Source organism: Lepidochelys kempii, chromosome 4, assembly GCF_965140265.1.
Source record: "Lepidochelys kempii isolate rLepKem1 chromosome 4, rLepKem1.hap2, whole genome shotgun sequence".
Classification (NCBI taxonomy): Eukaryota; Metazoa; Chordata; order Testudines; family Cheloniidae; genus Lepidochelys; species Lepidochelys kempii.
The window spans coordinates 98,863,155-98,879,252 of NC_133259.1; the positions used below are offsets into that span (position 1 = coordinate 98,863,155).

At 44.3% G+C, this 16,098-nt stretch overlaps 1 protein-coding gene across 4 annotated transcripts in view; it reads left to right on the plus strand.

Annotated features, from left to right (window-relative positions):
* ARAP2 (ArfGAP with RhoGAP domain, ankyrin repeat and PH domain 2) overlaps window positions 1-16,098 on the plus strand; it is a 196,616-nt gene that overhangs the window by 115,406 nt on the left and 65,112 nt on the right. For all 4 annotated transcript variants that reach the window (XM_073342319.1, XM_073342320.1, XM_073342322.1 and 1 more), the window contains exons 20-21: window positions 12,128-12,291; window positions 14,544-14,756. In XM_073342319.1, the coding sequence (XP_073198420.1) occupies window positions 12,128-12,291; window positions 14,544-14,756 (377 nt within the window). The remainder of the gene's footprint in view (window positions 1-12,127; window positions 12,292-14,543; window positions 14,757-16,098) is intronic.

Below are 16,098 nucleotides of genomic sequence, written 5' to 3' on the forward strand. Positions count from 1 at the left end.
TCGCAGCGGTGGAGTACAGGAGTCAATGGGAGAGCACTCGGGGGTCGATTTATTGCGTCTAGACTAGACGCGATAAATTGATCCCCGCTGGATCAATCGCTGCCTGCCGATCTCGCAGGTAGTGTAGATATACCCTCAGTGTGTAGCAGCAGTCAAAAAAGTTAACAATATTAGGAGCCATTAGGAAAGGGACAGATAACAAGACAGTAAATATCATTATGCCACAATATAAATTCATGGTCTGCCCATACCTAAAACAGTGCTTGGAGTTCTGGTTGCCCCATCTCAAAAAAGACATATTTGAAATGGAAAAGGTACAGAGAAAGGCAACAAAAATGATTAGGGATATGGAATGGCTTCCATATGAGGAGAGATTAAAATGACTGTTCAGCTTGGAAAAAAGATGACTAGGGAGATATGATAGAGGTCTATAAAGTCATGACTGGTATGGAAAAAGTGAATAAGTGTTGTTCACCGCTTTACATAACACAGGAATTAGGGGTCACCCAATAAAATAAAAGCAGGTTTAAAATAAAGAAAAGGAAGTACTCCTACAAAAAATGCAAGATCAACCTTTGGAACTCATTGCCAGGGGATGTTGTGAAGGCTGAAAGTATAAGGGGTTTGAAAAAATATTTAGATAGGTTCGCAGAGGATAGGTCCATCAATGGCTATTAGTCAACGTGGTCAGGGATGCGACCCCATGCTCTGCGTGTCCCTAAGCCTCCAACTGCCAGATGCTGGGCCTGGACGATGGGATGGATCAGTTGATGATTGCCCTGCTCTGTTCATTCCCTTTGAAGCATTTGACAGCAGCCCCTGTCAGGACCAGCACCTATCTGACTCATTGTGGCCATTCTCATGTTTTTATGTTCTGTTCTTATGTGTGTACCTTTCACAAAAGAAGAACCTCGCCAAGTCTGGCTTGTGATATGATGCTCACTTCAAAATGGAGGAAGACAGTTTTCAGAGCCTCTTTTTATTTTATTTATTTTAGTTTATAACAATTGTGTGTACCCTGTCATGATTCAGGGCAACTGCACATGCATTTTTCCCTTCAGTTGTTCAGCAAGTTTCCAGCTCCTTAGCAGTTGCCTTTCTCGGGTGGAGACCCATGTCTCCCTCCCTCCCTACTAGGATATTCCCAGGTCGAAAAGTTCCCTGCTTTCACTGTTGTTTCCAGCAAAAGAGAGTCTGCCTAAGCAGACCTGCTTCATTTCTTCCCTCAGAGACAGGGCAATTGCCAACAACTGAAGTTCTCACACAGCACTTCCTATGAAGCCTATTTTATTCTTAAGGTAAAAGCACTGCAGAGAAAACATAAACAAACAATAAAAGAACTACATGCATGCTAATAAGCTTATCAGAGAGTACCCCAACTCTCGCTAAGTCCTTCAGATCCTCAAAAAGGGTTTATTTTGTGGTCACAAATTCATAACAGCATTAGCTCAGAAATAGCACCCTCATGAAAAGTTTATCCCCTTCTTTATACAGTATGAAGGTCTTTGAACTGTAGTTTTCAGGAGCAGGTAATCAGAACACAGCCTGTTGCTCTTCTCACTGTGTTGCTTCAAAAGGATGGATTCAAAGTTGGTCTTTTGCATTCTCCTCCCCACAAGTATCTCCTAGGAAATCCACTTCACATTTTTTGTCCCAAAAAAGTCCTTTGCCATTCCTACTGTCTCCCAGATATTGCATCAGTCCGGTCTTCTGGCTAAAGAAGTTTCATACAATCCCACAACAGTACACAAACATTTGCATTTTCAATAAAATGGTCCCCAAAGGTGTTAAATGTAATTCAGTAAGGCTTAACTTAATTCTATAAGGTTTGCTCATGATATTGCAGGATGCTGTCATATCTATTATATTCCCTTCCAAGCTTTGTGTGGTAGGTGGAAGGCATGTTCCAGGGTCATGTGCCTTTCTTGGAAAACATGGTACTTGCTGGTTCCATTCCATTTAAATCAATAGGGATTCAGTTTCAGAACTTTCATTGATCTCAGCTGTGGAAATACTGTATGTGGAGACGGGGAGCTAGCCTAGTCCCAAACTTTGTAGGGATATTCCTCTTTAAGTATTGCTCCTAACTGTAATAGAAGTATGGATGACTGTCAGGTGTCACACTTAAAATGTTTCTACTAATTTGAGACAGATTTCTTGTTCAAGTAACACATCTCAAAGCAATAGAAACTTTAAAGTGTGACCACTGCTGCAATGGTAAAATAATTATAGCTGTAAATGTATGTATTTTTTGTTATTGGCCCCTGAACCAGGAAACTCACTGGTATGTTGTGTATGTGTTTATATGGATATACACTGAATGTTGATTTGAAACTACTGAGATGGAGGGTCAGCTTTACTAAACACCTAAACAGACAGTTGCCTCAGGCAGCAAAATGTTTAGTGACTGTTTACTTTGTGATTGATGGTGGACGGTGTCTATGAGTCTTATTGCCTGGGGCAATAAGACTCCTAGAGGGCTAGTCTACACTGGCAATGCTAAAGCACTGCCGTGGCAGCAGTTTAATGTGGCTTGTGTGGTCACGGCAGAGTGCTTGGAGAGAGCTCTCCCAGCGCTCTAAAAAACCTGCCTCCACAAGGGGCGCAGCTACCAGCACTGGGGGTGTGGCTCCCTGCGCTGATGCACTGTCTACACTGGCGCTTTACAGCACTGAAACTTGCTGCGCTCCGGGAGGTGTTTTTTCACACCCCTGCGCGACAAAGTGGCAATGCTGTACATTGCCTGTGTAGACAAGCCCAGAGTCTTGCTATGGAGAAGCGCACAAGATTTTCATAATTGTTAATGAATGATGAAAGGCTTGTGAGTAGGGGCCAACTTAAAGATTCTCAGTTAGCACAATATCCGCTCCAATTCATTCTTCTACTTGTGCGGTGCCTTCTTCTCGACAGGATTAGACAATAGCAACATGGCGTCTGGACTGTTTCACAAAGGCACCAGCTGCTCAGGTACAAAGCTAATGGTCAGAGCATATAAATTAAGTGCAATAGGCAGTAGAAGATTGCTCTGACAGAGCTAAATCAGAGTCCACTGTTATCAGAGTCTGTAGTATTTCTCTCTCTGAATTTCTAGCTCCTTGAAAAAGATTTGAGTGAGACAGTCCATTAAGGCAAAACTCCAGTGGACTTGCCAAATTTACAAACCTTTAAACCTATAAAACAAAAAACAAACGCTTGAAATTTATTTTGATTTAAAATTAAAAAAATAAATGCTTGGAATACGGAGGTATTTTGGTTTTACCTGGTGACAGGCAGTAAGACAGAGAAACTGGCTCACCCTTTGCTGCAGCTATTAGGAACAGTAAAAGACTCGTAACACTGTTTTTTAAGTAAATTGGAATCTGTATTGAAAAATGTTCCTTCACCTGCTTCCCTGCCAGAACCTCCTGATCCACCTGCAATATGAATGGAACTCCCCATGGCAGCCCTTATTGCTCACAGTATAGCCTCTCGTTACCTGGAGAACTTCACTGCCTCTCTCCTGCTCACAGACTCATTCCACCATCAGAACTGCTTCCTGATCTTCTCCTTGAAGCAGCAATCTTTTTTCCATCTCCCGTATCTGGAGCTTCCCACAGGGTAGCCTTATACCGCAGCTACGCATACATATCATATTTCATCCCTTGTGTTGGTTCCCCCATCCAGTTTGCTCCTTCATGCTATATCCCTAGTTCTCCTCCAGCCCAGGCACTACCCATTTGGCAAATCCATCTCCCATTCGCGCCCTATGTTTCCCTTGCTCTTCCACTACTGGGAGACTGATCAAGTTGGGTTGGAGAGTCTAGTTGGCTTGCTGGTGGACTGTCTAGTGGGGAGAGGAATAGTGTCTGTGAACAACTGTGGATGAGCAATGGAGCATGTATTATAAATTGTAACATAACATGTAACATGTTGTATAGTTATTATTGCTGGGGTACAAAAGATATTGTACTGTAGAAGGTGTTGGTCAGACTCAGCATTCTTAAGAAAAGGAAGTGTTGACCTCTGGAAAGGTTTATGCTAAGTCACTGGAGTTTTCCTTTAAGGAATAACGAGTTGTTATACAGGCTTATTTTTATTAAAGGTGGTTTCTTCAACAGACACTCCCCCCCCCCCCCCCCATCCTGTTAAGTATAGGTGAATACTTTCAGACCAGACCAGGTGATGTGATCCAGATGGTGCTTGTTTCTCTTGCCCTTTTCTTGTACTTAAGGTATTTTTTTTCTTATTTAGACAATAACCGCTTCCTACATCATGGCATAATTTAATTATACTAATGGTTCTTTACTTACATTGCTTTCTTGGTTACCCTTTGATGTCAACAGTAAGACTTCTTATGAAATGCAATCATGAGCATAAAATGAGGTGGAAACTACTGACATCTAGGGGTTAATCTAGACATAAAACACAAAGTTGTACATAGTTGAATGGACCTTGTCAGTGCCACCATCATGATGTTGTGCAGGGGTATAAAGACTTTCAGGTGCCATTTGAAAGATCTCTGAACTTTGCCCTTTGTTGTAATACTTGTCTGATTCTGAGCAGCTTCTCCATTTTTGTCCTGTTTCAGTTATCCCCTTCCAGTTAAATAAATATAACAATCTGCTTGGTAATTTTCCACACATACTAATTACTAAGTGTCAGCGGAAAGAATGTGAATTGCTTAGGCCATGATCCTGCAAGCTGCTCCATGCTGGTGGACCTGCTTCCAAGGGCCCAGTCCTGCATTATACATTTCTTGGGGCAGGGACCATTTCACCTCTGTTCTTACCACATTTGGCTGGCACGTTGTCAATGCTCATCATGTCGTTTCTACTCCTAATTTTATGTCATGTGAACCTTTTCATTTGATCAGTTTTGTTTACTGGTAAAGGGAAAAATAGATTAAGATGCTGTGGTTTACTTGCAGCACAGCTCAGTGCCCTTTATGACAGGTGGACCCTGGCTGAAATCTGATTCGTATTTCAATAATAAGCGTTTACTTAGATAATACAGCATTTGCTTAGTATGTTCCACTCTTACAAACCTTAATTTGTACAAACCACTTACTTTTTTGAGTAAGCTTTTAAAATCCTTATTGTAAATCTGCCATTTTGATAGTACATTTTCTTAATTGTACTTCAAATTGTTTGTATTCAGTATCAGACATTTGGAGAGCATTTCATATCTCAGTTGCTGTGCAAAATAATTGTCAGTTTGTATGATGGGCAGGTATTTATAAATATAGTAGAAAAAGGATTTGTTTTCAAAGATTATTATTTCTTTTATAAATTTCAAAGTCCATCTGAGAGTGTTATTGACAGGTGATTCAATCCTGAGCTGAATGAGACATGAGCCCCTTTTACTGTTTTGTTTTGTCTCAGCCTCTGGCTGGATTTCTCTCTCTCTCTCTCTCTCTCTCTTTAGTAGTGGGTTTTGTTGCTTTTTTGCTACCGTTTGGTGAAAAATGTGTTGGCAAAGAGATAAGTGACATCAATAGATGATGCTAGAGCCGCAAAGCTGTCCCCCCAAATATATATAGTACTACAGAAAATCTTGTAAACTGTATTACACGGCTTCCCACATACCAGGGAATGCTTCAGAAACCCCCCGCCCCGTTTCCTGTTCATACCACCTTGCTGCTGGTTTGTAACATCACATTCGTACAGACATACATACCCAAAATGGCTTAGGGTTAGTAAAATGTTAAATTAAATGTACTTTGAGGGCTTGCTCATGTCGATTCCGTTCTAGATGTGTGCGCGCCCATGTGCACAGTCGTCAGAGATTTTTCCTTAGCGATAGCCATAAGGTTGGCCGTAGTGCCTCCTTGAGTGCTGCACTCATGCATTGGTATACTAGGCGCCCTCTCAGTTCCTTCTCACCGCCTGTGATTGTTGGTCGGAGTGCCTTGTCTTGCATCACAAGAGCATTAGCAGTTCTTACAGTCCATTGTTCTGTCGTCTTTGTTGGTAGTTGATAGGTACTTAGCTAATTAGAGTAGTAGTTTAGGAGTTAGAGTCCCAGCTGGGATTTCGTCTTGGAGTGGGGCATGCCCTGTTCCCCAGGATTTAAGCAATTTTCATCATCCAGCTGACCCATACCCATTAGTGACCCCCATGAGAACTGTTTAAAGTGTTTGGGGGAGTCCCACAGAAAGGATAAGTGCAGAATCTGCAAAAAATTTGGCCTCAAACTCAGAAGGAACAGGGTAGCCACTTGGGGGCCCTCCTCGTGGAGTCTGTGCTTCATCCTACCTTGGAGCCCTCTCGATCAGACTCCATTCCCAGCACGTCTGTATTGGTGCTCAGCACACCGGCACTGGAATCCACCCGGCACCATTTCCTCTCCCCGGTGCCTAACAAGCAGTTGAAGTCGACAGGTCTGCCGGCACCACATAATAAAGGGGCTTTGGGTAAAGGACCTGTGTCAGGCCACGTGCCCTCCCCGGAGCTCCTCAGGGATACTGCTGCAGTCGGACCCCGAGCCCAGCCAGGGAACTGCCTCTGACTCCTAGGAGCGGCAGAGGGTACTGGCCCCTCGTAGGGTCATCTGTGCCTGAAGCGGGCATGGCAGCCAAAGAGCAAGTAGGCCGGCCAGCACAGCAGATGTCAAACCAGGCAAAGGACCTTGCCAGGCCCCAGCATCTACGGGCAAACTGGTGGTGGGACTGCCCCCTAAAGCAGAGAAGTGTTCCTGATTGCAGGCATTGGTCGCCATCACTGTGACCTCAGACCCCGGCACTGCAGCCTCGGTTCCTGGTTAGAAGAGACAGGTCCCAGACATGAAGATCTCCGCCTGAAAAGCATGGGACACCTGAGTCACGACGCCGATCCTTGGACCCATGGTACCGTCGGGGCTCGCACCAGAGTTCACCACAGCGCAGATCACCATTGCCTAGGCGGTCTCCCAGGCATCGATCCACCCTGGTGCGGGATTGTCCCTGGCCATGGCACCAGTCTCCAGCTCCCCAGTACCACTCTTTGGGCAGGCACTGGTTCTTGCCCTCTCCTTACCAGTTGCTGACGAGGGTCAGTCGGCAAACTCAGGAATTTACATCTCCACCTTGGTCACCAATGGCCTGTGATGGGATGTTAGAGGGGGTGGGATCTGAGTTACTAAAGAGAATTCTTTCCTGGGTGGCTGGCTGGTGAGTCTTGCCCACATGCTCAGGGTTCAGCTGATCACCATATTTGGCGTCGGGAAGGAATTTTCCTCCAGGGCAGATTGGAAGAGGCCCTGGGGATTTTTCGCCTTCCTCTGCAGCATGGAGCATGGGTCACTTGCTGGAGAATTCTCTGCACCTTGAAGTCTTTAAACCATGATTTGAGGACTTCAATAGCTCAGACATAGATTAGTTACAGGAGTGGGTGGGTGAGATTCTGTGGCCTGCATTGTGCAGGAGGTCAGACTAGATGATCATAATGGTCCCTTCTGACCTTAATGTCTATGAGCCTATGAAAGGCGGGGCCAGGTTGTCTCTCTTTTGCCAGGAAGCCCTCAGGCTCTGGAACTTCTGTGTACGACACGGCATCCATTTTGTAGCTGCACACCTCCCCAGGGGCAAGAACACTTTGGCAGATCACCTCAGTAGGACCTTCTCATCCTGCCACGAGTGGTCCCTCCATCTGGAAGTGGTCAGCTTTATCTCCCAGAAGTGGGGAACTCCCCAAGTGGACCCGTTCACATCCAGGCAGAACAGGAAACGCCACATTTTCTGCTTGATTCAAGGGATCGACGGAGGCTCCCTGTTAGATGCTTTTCTGCTCCTGTTATCGGGGGCTCTGTTGTACGCCTTCCCTCCAGTGCTGCTGATTCACAGAGTCCTCATGAAAATCAAGCAGGACAGGGCGAAGGTGATCCTCATAGCGCCAGCTTGGCCCCATCAGCACTGGTTTGGCACGCTGCTGGACCTCTCGGTGGCTACTGTTACAGCTGCCACTTGAGGACTTACTGTCCCAAAACCACGGCAGTCTTCTGCATCTGAACCTAACGGTGCTCCAGCTGACCGCTTGGCTATCGCATGGTTAAATGTGGAGGAGCAGGAGTGCTTGGCTGCTGTTCAGCAGGTCCGGTTGGGCAGCAGAAAGCCCTCCACCAGTGCGACTTACCCGGCCCAATGGAAGTGGTTTGATTGTTGAACCTCGGATAAAAGTATTTGGCCCGAGCAGGCCTCGCTGCAGTTGATCCTGGACTACCTTCTGCATCTCAAGCTCCAAGGCCTGTCCTTTTCATCTATCAAGGTTCATTTGGCCACTATTCAGCCTTCTGCCCGCCGCTTGAAGGTAGGTTGGTTTTCACCCAGAACTTGACTGCCAGGTTCCTCAAGGGCCTTGAGCACTTCTACCCGCGCGTCAGGTACTCCGTTCCGTCATGGGACTTAAATCTTGTGCAGTCACGGCTCGCGGGACCCACTTCGAGCCTCTGACTTCCTGTTCTCTCCTCCTCCTGTCCTGGAAGGTCGTGTTCCTAGTTGTGATAACATCCGCCCACCAGGTAACTGAGATTAAGGCGCTTACCTCAGAACTGTCTTCCACAAAGACAAGGTCCAGCTGCGGCTGCACCTGGCTTTCCTGCCCAAGGTGGTCTCAGTTTCATATGGGCCAGGACATTTACTTACCTGTCTTTTTTTCCAAAGCCGCATTAGTCGGAGGAGGAACAACATAGATTGCATTCCCTAGATGTCAGGAGGGCGCTAGCCTTCTACATCGAAAGGACCAAGCCATTCTGCAAATTGACGCAATTGTTCATTGTGATAGCCAACATGATGAAAGGTTGTCCAGTGTCTGTTCAAAGAATTTCTTCTTGGATCACTGCCTGCATTCACTGCTGCTATGATCAGGCAAAGGTGCCACGTCCAGTGATCATAATTGCCCATTCAACCAGGGTGCAAGCCTCTTTGGCAGCTTTCCCAGCCCATGTGCCTATCCAGGACATCTGTAGGGTGGCCACCTGGTTGTCCGTCCACATGTTCACGCCCCATTACACATTTACCTAGCAGGCCCCGGGTGATGCTGGCTTTGGTAGAGCAGTACTGCAAGCCGCTAGGCTATGAACTCCGAGCCCACCTCCAAGGATATTGCTTGAGAGTCACCTAGAATGAAATCCACATGAGCAAGCGCTCGAAGAAGAAAAAATGGTTATCTACCTTTCCGAGGTGTTGCTCAGATCCATTCCATTACCCACCTTCCTACCCCTCTGTTGGAGTTGCCGGCAAGAAGGAACTGAGAGGATGTACGGTTTGCAGCGCCTAATATACCAATGCATGAGCACGGCACTCAAAGGGGGCATTACAGCTGACCCTACAGATACTGCTAAGGCAAAAATCTCTAACGACTGCACCTCGGCACGCACACACCTAGAATGGAATGGGCATGAGCAACACATCTTGAAGGGCAAGAGTTATGAAAAGGTAGGTAACTTTTTTTTTTAAATACATAGCACTGTTAGCTGTACCCACATTTTGACCGTCTCATAAGATTTAGATTAGAGCTTGGCAACAAAAGAGTGTGTAACTCAAGTTAGTAAATTAGTTGAAAAATACATTTTTTTTCAGGGAACCAAAACTATTTGCTAATTTGGCGAATAGTTTTGACTGGGGAAAAAAACCTGAAAAAATAATAATCATAATTTTGTAAACCTCAAAATGTTTCAGTTTCGACATCTCATTTTGAATTGAGATTTTTCTAAACAATCTGTCATTTTGAATTGACGGTTTGGTTCCAAAATGTTGTTCGATCAAAATGAAATGAAAAACTGGGAAGAGGGGGGGGGGGGGGAAATTTTGGTTCACAACAAACTGCATTTTTCTCAGTTCACCAACAGAACTGAAAAATCAATTACATGCTCAGGTCTAATTTAAATGAAACTGTAATATATTTGCTGGGGGAGGAGGATTTGAGTCCAGTGATTTTTTGGGGTGTGAGGACGGGGCAGTAGCCATGGCTGGATCTCATTGCCCCCCTCTCTCCCTGTGCTGTGCTGCTATACATGCTGAAACCGCTTCTCCAGCTACTCCTGCCTGCTTGGCTGTCTCTGCCCTGGAGTTTGGGGTAGGGTCGATGTTATATTTTTGGGAGAAGCTTGAATACCTACTTTCATACACTCAGAGTTTAAGGCCAGATGGCACCTCGTGCATAACATAGCCCAATGCCCTGTCCAGCAATCGCAGCCAAGTTCTGCAGTAGTAGCAGAATTTTCCAGCCATGGAATCCTGGAAACCACAGGGCTGTCATCAAAATATAGCTCTCCTTTTCTTCATTCTTTGTTACAAGGAAGCCAATGCCACATTTGCTCCTTTACTAGAATTAGGATCTATTCTGACAGCTTTCAAATTTTAGAAAACAAAGTGATTATCAAGTTACAGTGTATTTTGGTATGCCACTTAGTGACTCTGAACTGAATGGAATAACCTGACGACGCTGAAGATATTTGTACCTAGAGTATCCTGCTTTCCTATGTGTATTAGAATTCTGTGGGTAGTAGAAAAGAATTTATTGAGGTTTCCATTCACTTCCTTTGAGCGATATTCAATCACAAGATAAATCCTGCTATTTTTCAGCAGCAAAAAGAATGAATAATGCATAAGTGTGACTTTGCAGAGAATGCTCTGCCCATCATATTGGAAAAGAACTGAAAGGATCCTTCCCCTCTTCACTAGCATTCTGAATGGCTGCCAAAAGGTGCTTGGGAGCAATGCATTATCTACTGTCAACCTCTGCCTCAAGAGTCTGAGAGCACGGCCCCGGCAAAGCTCTCCTCTCTTTGTGCCCAGTGTGAAACAAACCAGCCTAATCGTTTGCCAAATGGTACAATGTGTGCTATCAGATAAGGACAGGTGGTGAAGCAGTACTTCCGAACGAGTGGTACTGGGAGCCAAATTCTCAGAGAAGCAGTTCAAAATGGTGACTATAGTGGCTCACCGTTCTGCAGCCCCAGAACGATTTGTATTTTCATAATCCCTATTGGAGCACACAGGGAGATTTAAAATCAGGCCAGATAAGAGCACGTCTATTGTCTGGGTACATATTTGAAAAAGGTCTCCAAAGTGCAGGGCTGCGTCAGTACCTGCTGCGTTTTGCACCTCTGATCCTGCCACAGGACCTGGCAGGCCTGAAAGCAACTGAGGCATCACTTGGCTGGTCTTGGCTATGCTGCAATGTGCTATGAATGAGCTGGGCACAAAATATTGTAAATAAATAAAATGTTACTAATTCATAGCATTCCATGATAAACAATCACAATAAATCTGGTTCATATTCTACTCCTGCTGGAAAAGGAACAAAGCTGGGAAAGGACTTTAGATAACTGAACACTTTTGCCATATGTAGACCATTAAACAAGACTTGGAGCTGCCTCCCAGGAGCCAAAGCTAAGTAAGGGCAAACAGAGTGAGGATTTTTACAGTTTAAATAACAGCCAAACAGAATGGCTCGGAGTAAGGAAACGAATAAAGAAACTGGCTAAGGTACTCTTCCGTGGTGCTCCAAGCGCTTAGAGTTTCTTCTCCCCACCCTGCTTCTCTCCCCCAGTTCTATGAAATTCCCGGACAATCACTGCTCTGTGCACCAGAGAGGATGGGGGAAAGGAATTAGTTCAGGTAGCTCAGCTTTCCCACAGGGACTTCCTCCGTCCACCCCCTTGGCCTGGATTGTCTCCAGTCCTGGATCTTGGGGAGAAAACAGAAAAGAGAAGGAAACAGTTAGTTAATCTTATAAAGTTGAAAGTGAGGCTGTGGTCTCTACTGAACTGTAACTCAGTACTGAGTGTGCACTGCAGGAGTGGGTGCACAAGAGCAAAAAGAATAAATCATTAATAAAGGCCCCATCCCAAATCCTGTGTCAAGGTCCATGGATTCCATTCTGTCTCTACTGTAACATATGCTGGCACCAGTATATAATACTTGTACTACTGTAGATAATATTTTGCTAAAAAATGAAGGCACTAAAAGTAGAATAAGCCATTACAACATCCTCCTGCAGTATATTTAAGTCAGATGCTCTGATGTCTTATTCCAAATATTACCTTGAGCTTCTGAATCTATTTTCAGGTATTCATTTTTCATGAGAACTACTGTGCTGCTTTGGAAAAGTGAGAAGTTTTCTATCTTCTTTCCCTTATTACTGTTTCAAAATATTTTCCAACTTTGCAGAACATTATACATCCATGGTCATACGAAGTTGGATTTCACGGTCTGGCATACTGCAATTGAAAAAGCAGCACGTACAGATGGTAATGCCTTACAAGATCAGCAGCTCGGCAAAAATGACGTTCCTATTACAGTGAACAGCTGTATAGCATTTGTTACACAGTATGGTAAGTGGAGTAGAGATTTTTTTCGACTCACTGAACTCGTAGGATCATTCGTATAATACTTAAGAAGCATCTCTATCCGATTGCATTGCATGACTTTGTGCGACTGTATATAAAACCCATACTCTTTTATTAACCCGGTCACTATTTTCAGCAGGTGCTTTGTGTGGCAGTAGTTTTTGATGTGTTAGAGATATATAATGCAACGTACCTGATTATAAGTGAAACTTTGGGAAATGCCACTTGAACATGGCTGGCAATCCATGCATCCCCTTTATAATTTTATGTTGTGGAGTTTGATTCACTGCATGGTTAAGGCCAAGTTTTAAGCCCCATATGGCAGAAAATCTGCCGCATGCAGTTGTACAAGCTCTCTGCAACCCCACTGCACCTGGGCACCCAGAGCCGGTCAGCTGAGTCCAGGAAGTGAATAAAGTCAACCAGGAAGAAAGAGCAGGCTGAGCACATGTCCTGAGAGATCTCCACAAACTGGGATCCCAGACTGTTTTTAAAGCTACTGCTCCCCTTCTGACCTCTTTCACCTCTTTTGGCAGAACAGCCAAAGGAGGGCAGGGGCATCTATCCTTTACTAAGGTAAATCTCTCTGAGGCACGGTTTCCAGTAGAGGGTGTGTGCAAATTGCCTTCACCCTTTGCACCATTTGATAATTAATCAAGCCTACTGTTCTGAAGTGCTATATACATATTAACCCTATAAAGACATGCTTCCAGAATATTACAGTATCCGTGGCCTCTGTCAGCATGGAATAGGTTTAATGAAGCATGTGCCACACATACATATTTTAACACTGATGGTTTGTCTAGCTGAATAACTTTGTTTTGAATATGGTAACGCTGTCTTATGGTAAACTGTGGTATCCCAAGGTGTGGTGTTCTTGGCTGAAACCAAGAAAGATTGTTTGCCTAATTATTTTTGATTCATTTGCAAACTGAAGAATTTTTATAAATAACATTTTATTCTCCCAGGCGTCATAATTTATTTGTATGTGTTGAACTGTTACTGAAGCAGGGGAAGTGTGATGCTGTAGTTATGAAGGAGAAGGCACGTTTAGGCTAACCCCTTGTTTTCAGACATTTTTAACGTCCCTTTCAAAAATGATCCTCCGGGTTGAAATGCTTGGCTTCAGCTCAGAGGAATATGGTGTCCTTTTTAATGGGATGATTATGATAATAATTAGTATTCTGAGTGTGGGAGAAATAAAGTGTACTCAGCTGAGACACTTATCAGATGCTTATTTCTTGCTAGCATACTGGTTTCTACTTAAAACATGCCTGAAAAGGAACAAATTGCCATAAATGAATTTACGAGGCCCCACAGCCAAGGTTAACAATGCAGAACCACTAACAGATGATATTGCTTTTAGATAACACAGTAAAGGTGAGTTTGAAGGAGAATGTAAGCTGGTGATTTTCACGGATTTTGACAAGAGTTCCCCTCCATACATAAAGGGTCCCATGGAAGAAAGCAGGGATGTGCTTGTCGGAAACATGAACTAGCTGGCAGCAGAGCTGGCATGGTTGGCAGCATTTTTAAGGAGAAGCAAGGGAAAAGCAGCTTCTACAAAGAGAAACAATTAAACTGACTACACACACAGTGCTGGCAAATGCACACAGTTAACAAGCTTAATATAAAAGGCTTTATTTATCTGTAGTAGTCGAAGGTGATGTTCATAACATATTTTCAGGTATGTTCTATTTTAAATTGGCAGTGTCTCTTTAAGCTTCCAATCCACCCATGGGAATAGTGGAATTGCCAGTGGCTCCCTTGTGGTGCCAGTGGCTGGAACTTGTGCACCTGAAAATGAGCGAGAGAATCAGCAGTGCCGTCATTAAGGCCTCGAGAGTCAAAACATCTCAGAACGAACACACACCCACTAAAAGCATACCTTTGGATGAGTCCTGAAGGGTGGCACAATTGGTCCCTGGGGGAGGGACAGAAGTGCAGATATATTAAACTGAAAATATATCCCCCTATATAAAGAGGAAGCACTCTTTCCCTTTATCACGCCTTTTATGATGATTATAAGACGTCCACAAATGATTGTTGGAATTAGTAATTTTAAACTTTTCCTGAAGTAGTGATCATAGAACAGTTTGGCATTGTTAACAATCCATTAGGAAAGAGGCCTATGTTAACTGTAACCGGGTTTGGTGGTGCTGGTCAATGTTGTGTAAGGAATAACGTTTTGATTTTAAGATAGCATTTGACTTTTCCCTTGTGTTCCTGTATTTAAGGTTTAGGTAGCAAACATATCTACTTAAAGAATGGTGATCCTTCCCATGTGAGTGAGCTGCTAGAGAGCTTCAAAAAAGATGCAAGAAGTGTTAAACTGAGAGCTGGAACACATCAGCTGGAAGATGTGACTGATGTACTGAAATGTTTCCTGTCTCAAATAGATGATGCACTTCTCACTAAAGAGCTTTATCCATTTTGGATCTCTGCACTAGGTAATAAATGCAGGGCAAATAAATAACAGTCTTGTTCATAGCTCGAAGTGGTCTTTTAGGAAAAGAACATGTAAATGTGAACTCTTATTAACATTTTTAATACAAAATATTGTATTTTATATTTAATATATATACACACAGAGCAAACATTAGATTATTGAATAATCAATAAAAGGATTCTATATATATATTACAAAAATCACTTTGAGAAATTATGGGTGAAATCTCAGCTCCACTGAAGTCAGTAGCAAGAGCATTAATCTTTACACTCAGACCTGTAAATAATGCTCTTTGCCTGGTCCTCTTTGTCTACTGCTTGCAAATATACAATCTTGTGTTGTGTTCCAGTAAGATCTCCCAAGCTAAGTAAGGTTAGTCAATAACTGGATGTGAGGTTTGCAAGTAATACACATGCTGGAGAAAGTGGCATTGGAGTTCCAATAGAGGCCACGAGTATATACTGAACAGTTCTGGTGGTTAAGGGGCAGGATACTAGAGATGCAATATTGACACACTGACACTCTGAGCCACATACGACAATCTTCAGAAGTTCGAGAGACTATCCTCCTTGCTGGGCAGAAGCCAGAGGCAATGTGTGAGGGGGACACATGGGGTGATGTGCCCTCCCATATTTTTGCCAGGGTTTGCTGGCCCTGCTTGGTCACATGGTGCCACTGGGCCCTCTCCCTGCACGGCAGCTGCAGGAGACAGCAAGCTGGGAGCTGTGCCTTGGGAAGAGGCCTCAGTAAACAGTGGGGAGCTGCAGGAAGAGCTGCTGCTTTTGCTGCTGCCTCTCCCCAAGGAGCTAAAGCAGAAGCCCCTCCCTGCAGCTCCCATCTGTTTGCCGCTGCCTCTCCATGCGGAGCTAACACCTGGGAACTGCAGGGAGGGGGCACTGAGGGTAAGAGGGGAGGCATGCCTAGGGGATATGACTCAAGCTGTTGGGGGAGGGGGGTGAACTTTTAAATTGTACCCTGCCCCCCAGCTCACAGCAGGCACCAGTCTATGGCAGAAGTCCTTAGCTCCACTACCATGCTGCATGGCCGAAACCGTGAGCTCCCCCCGCCCAGTCTGGTAGGCAGAGAATGGGGGCTGTGGGAGGGTCTGGGAGCCGTACTTCAACTGTAAAAGAGTTGCATGCGGCTCAGAAGCTGCAGTTTGGCTACCCTTGCCATATTCTGCATGAGACATAAATCAAGCTCTTGATACGTGCAGTTGTTAAAGATCCTTTGGCTTAATTAGTTCTATATGTGTCTATATATACACATCTATATGGATGGATGTGTGTTACTAAATCTGTACTTGTGCTGTTGAGTAATTTTACTTATATACGCCTCTCTTT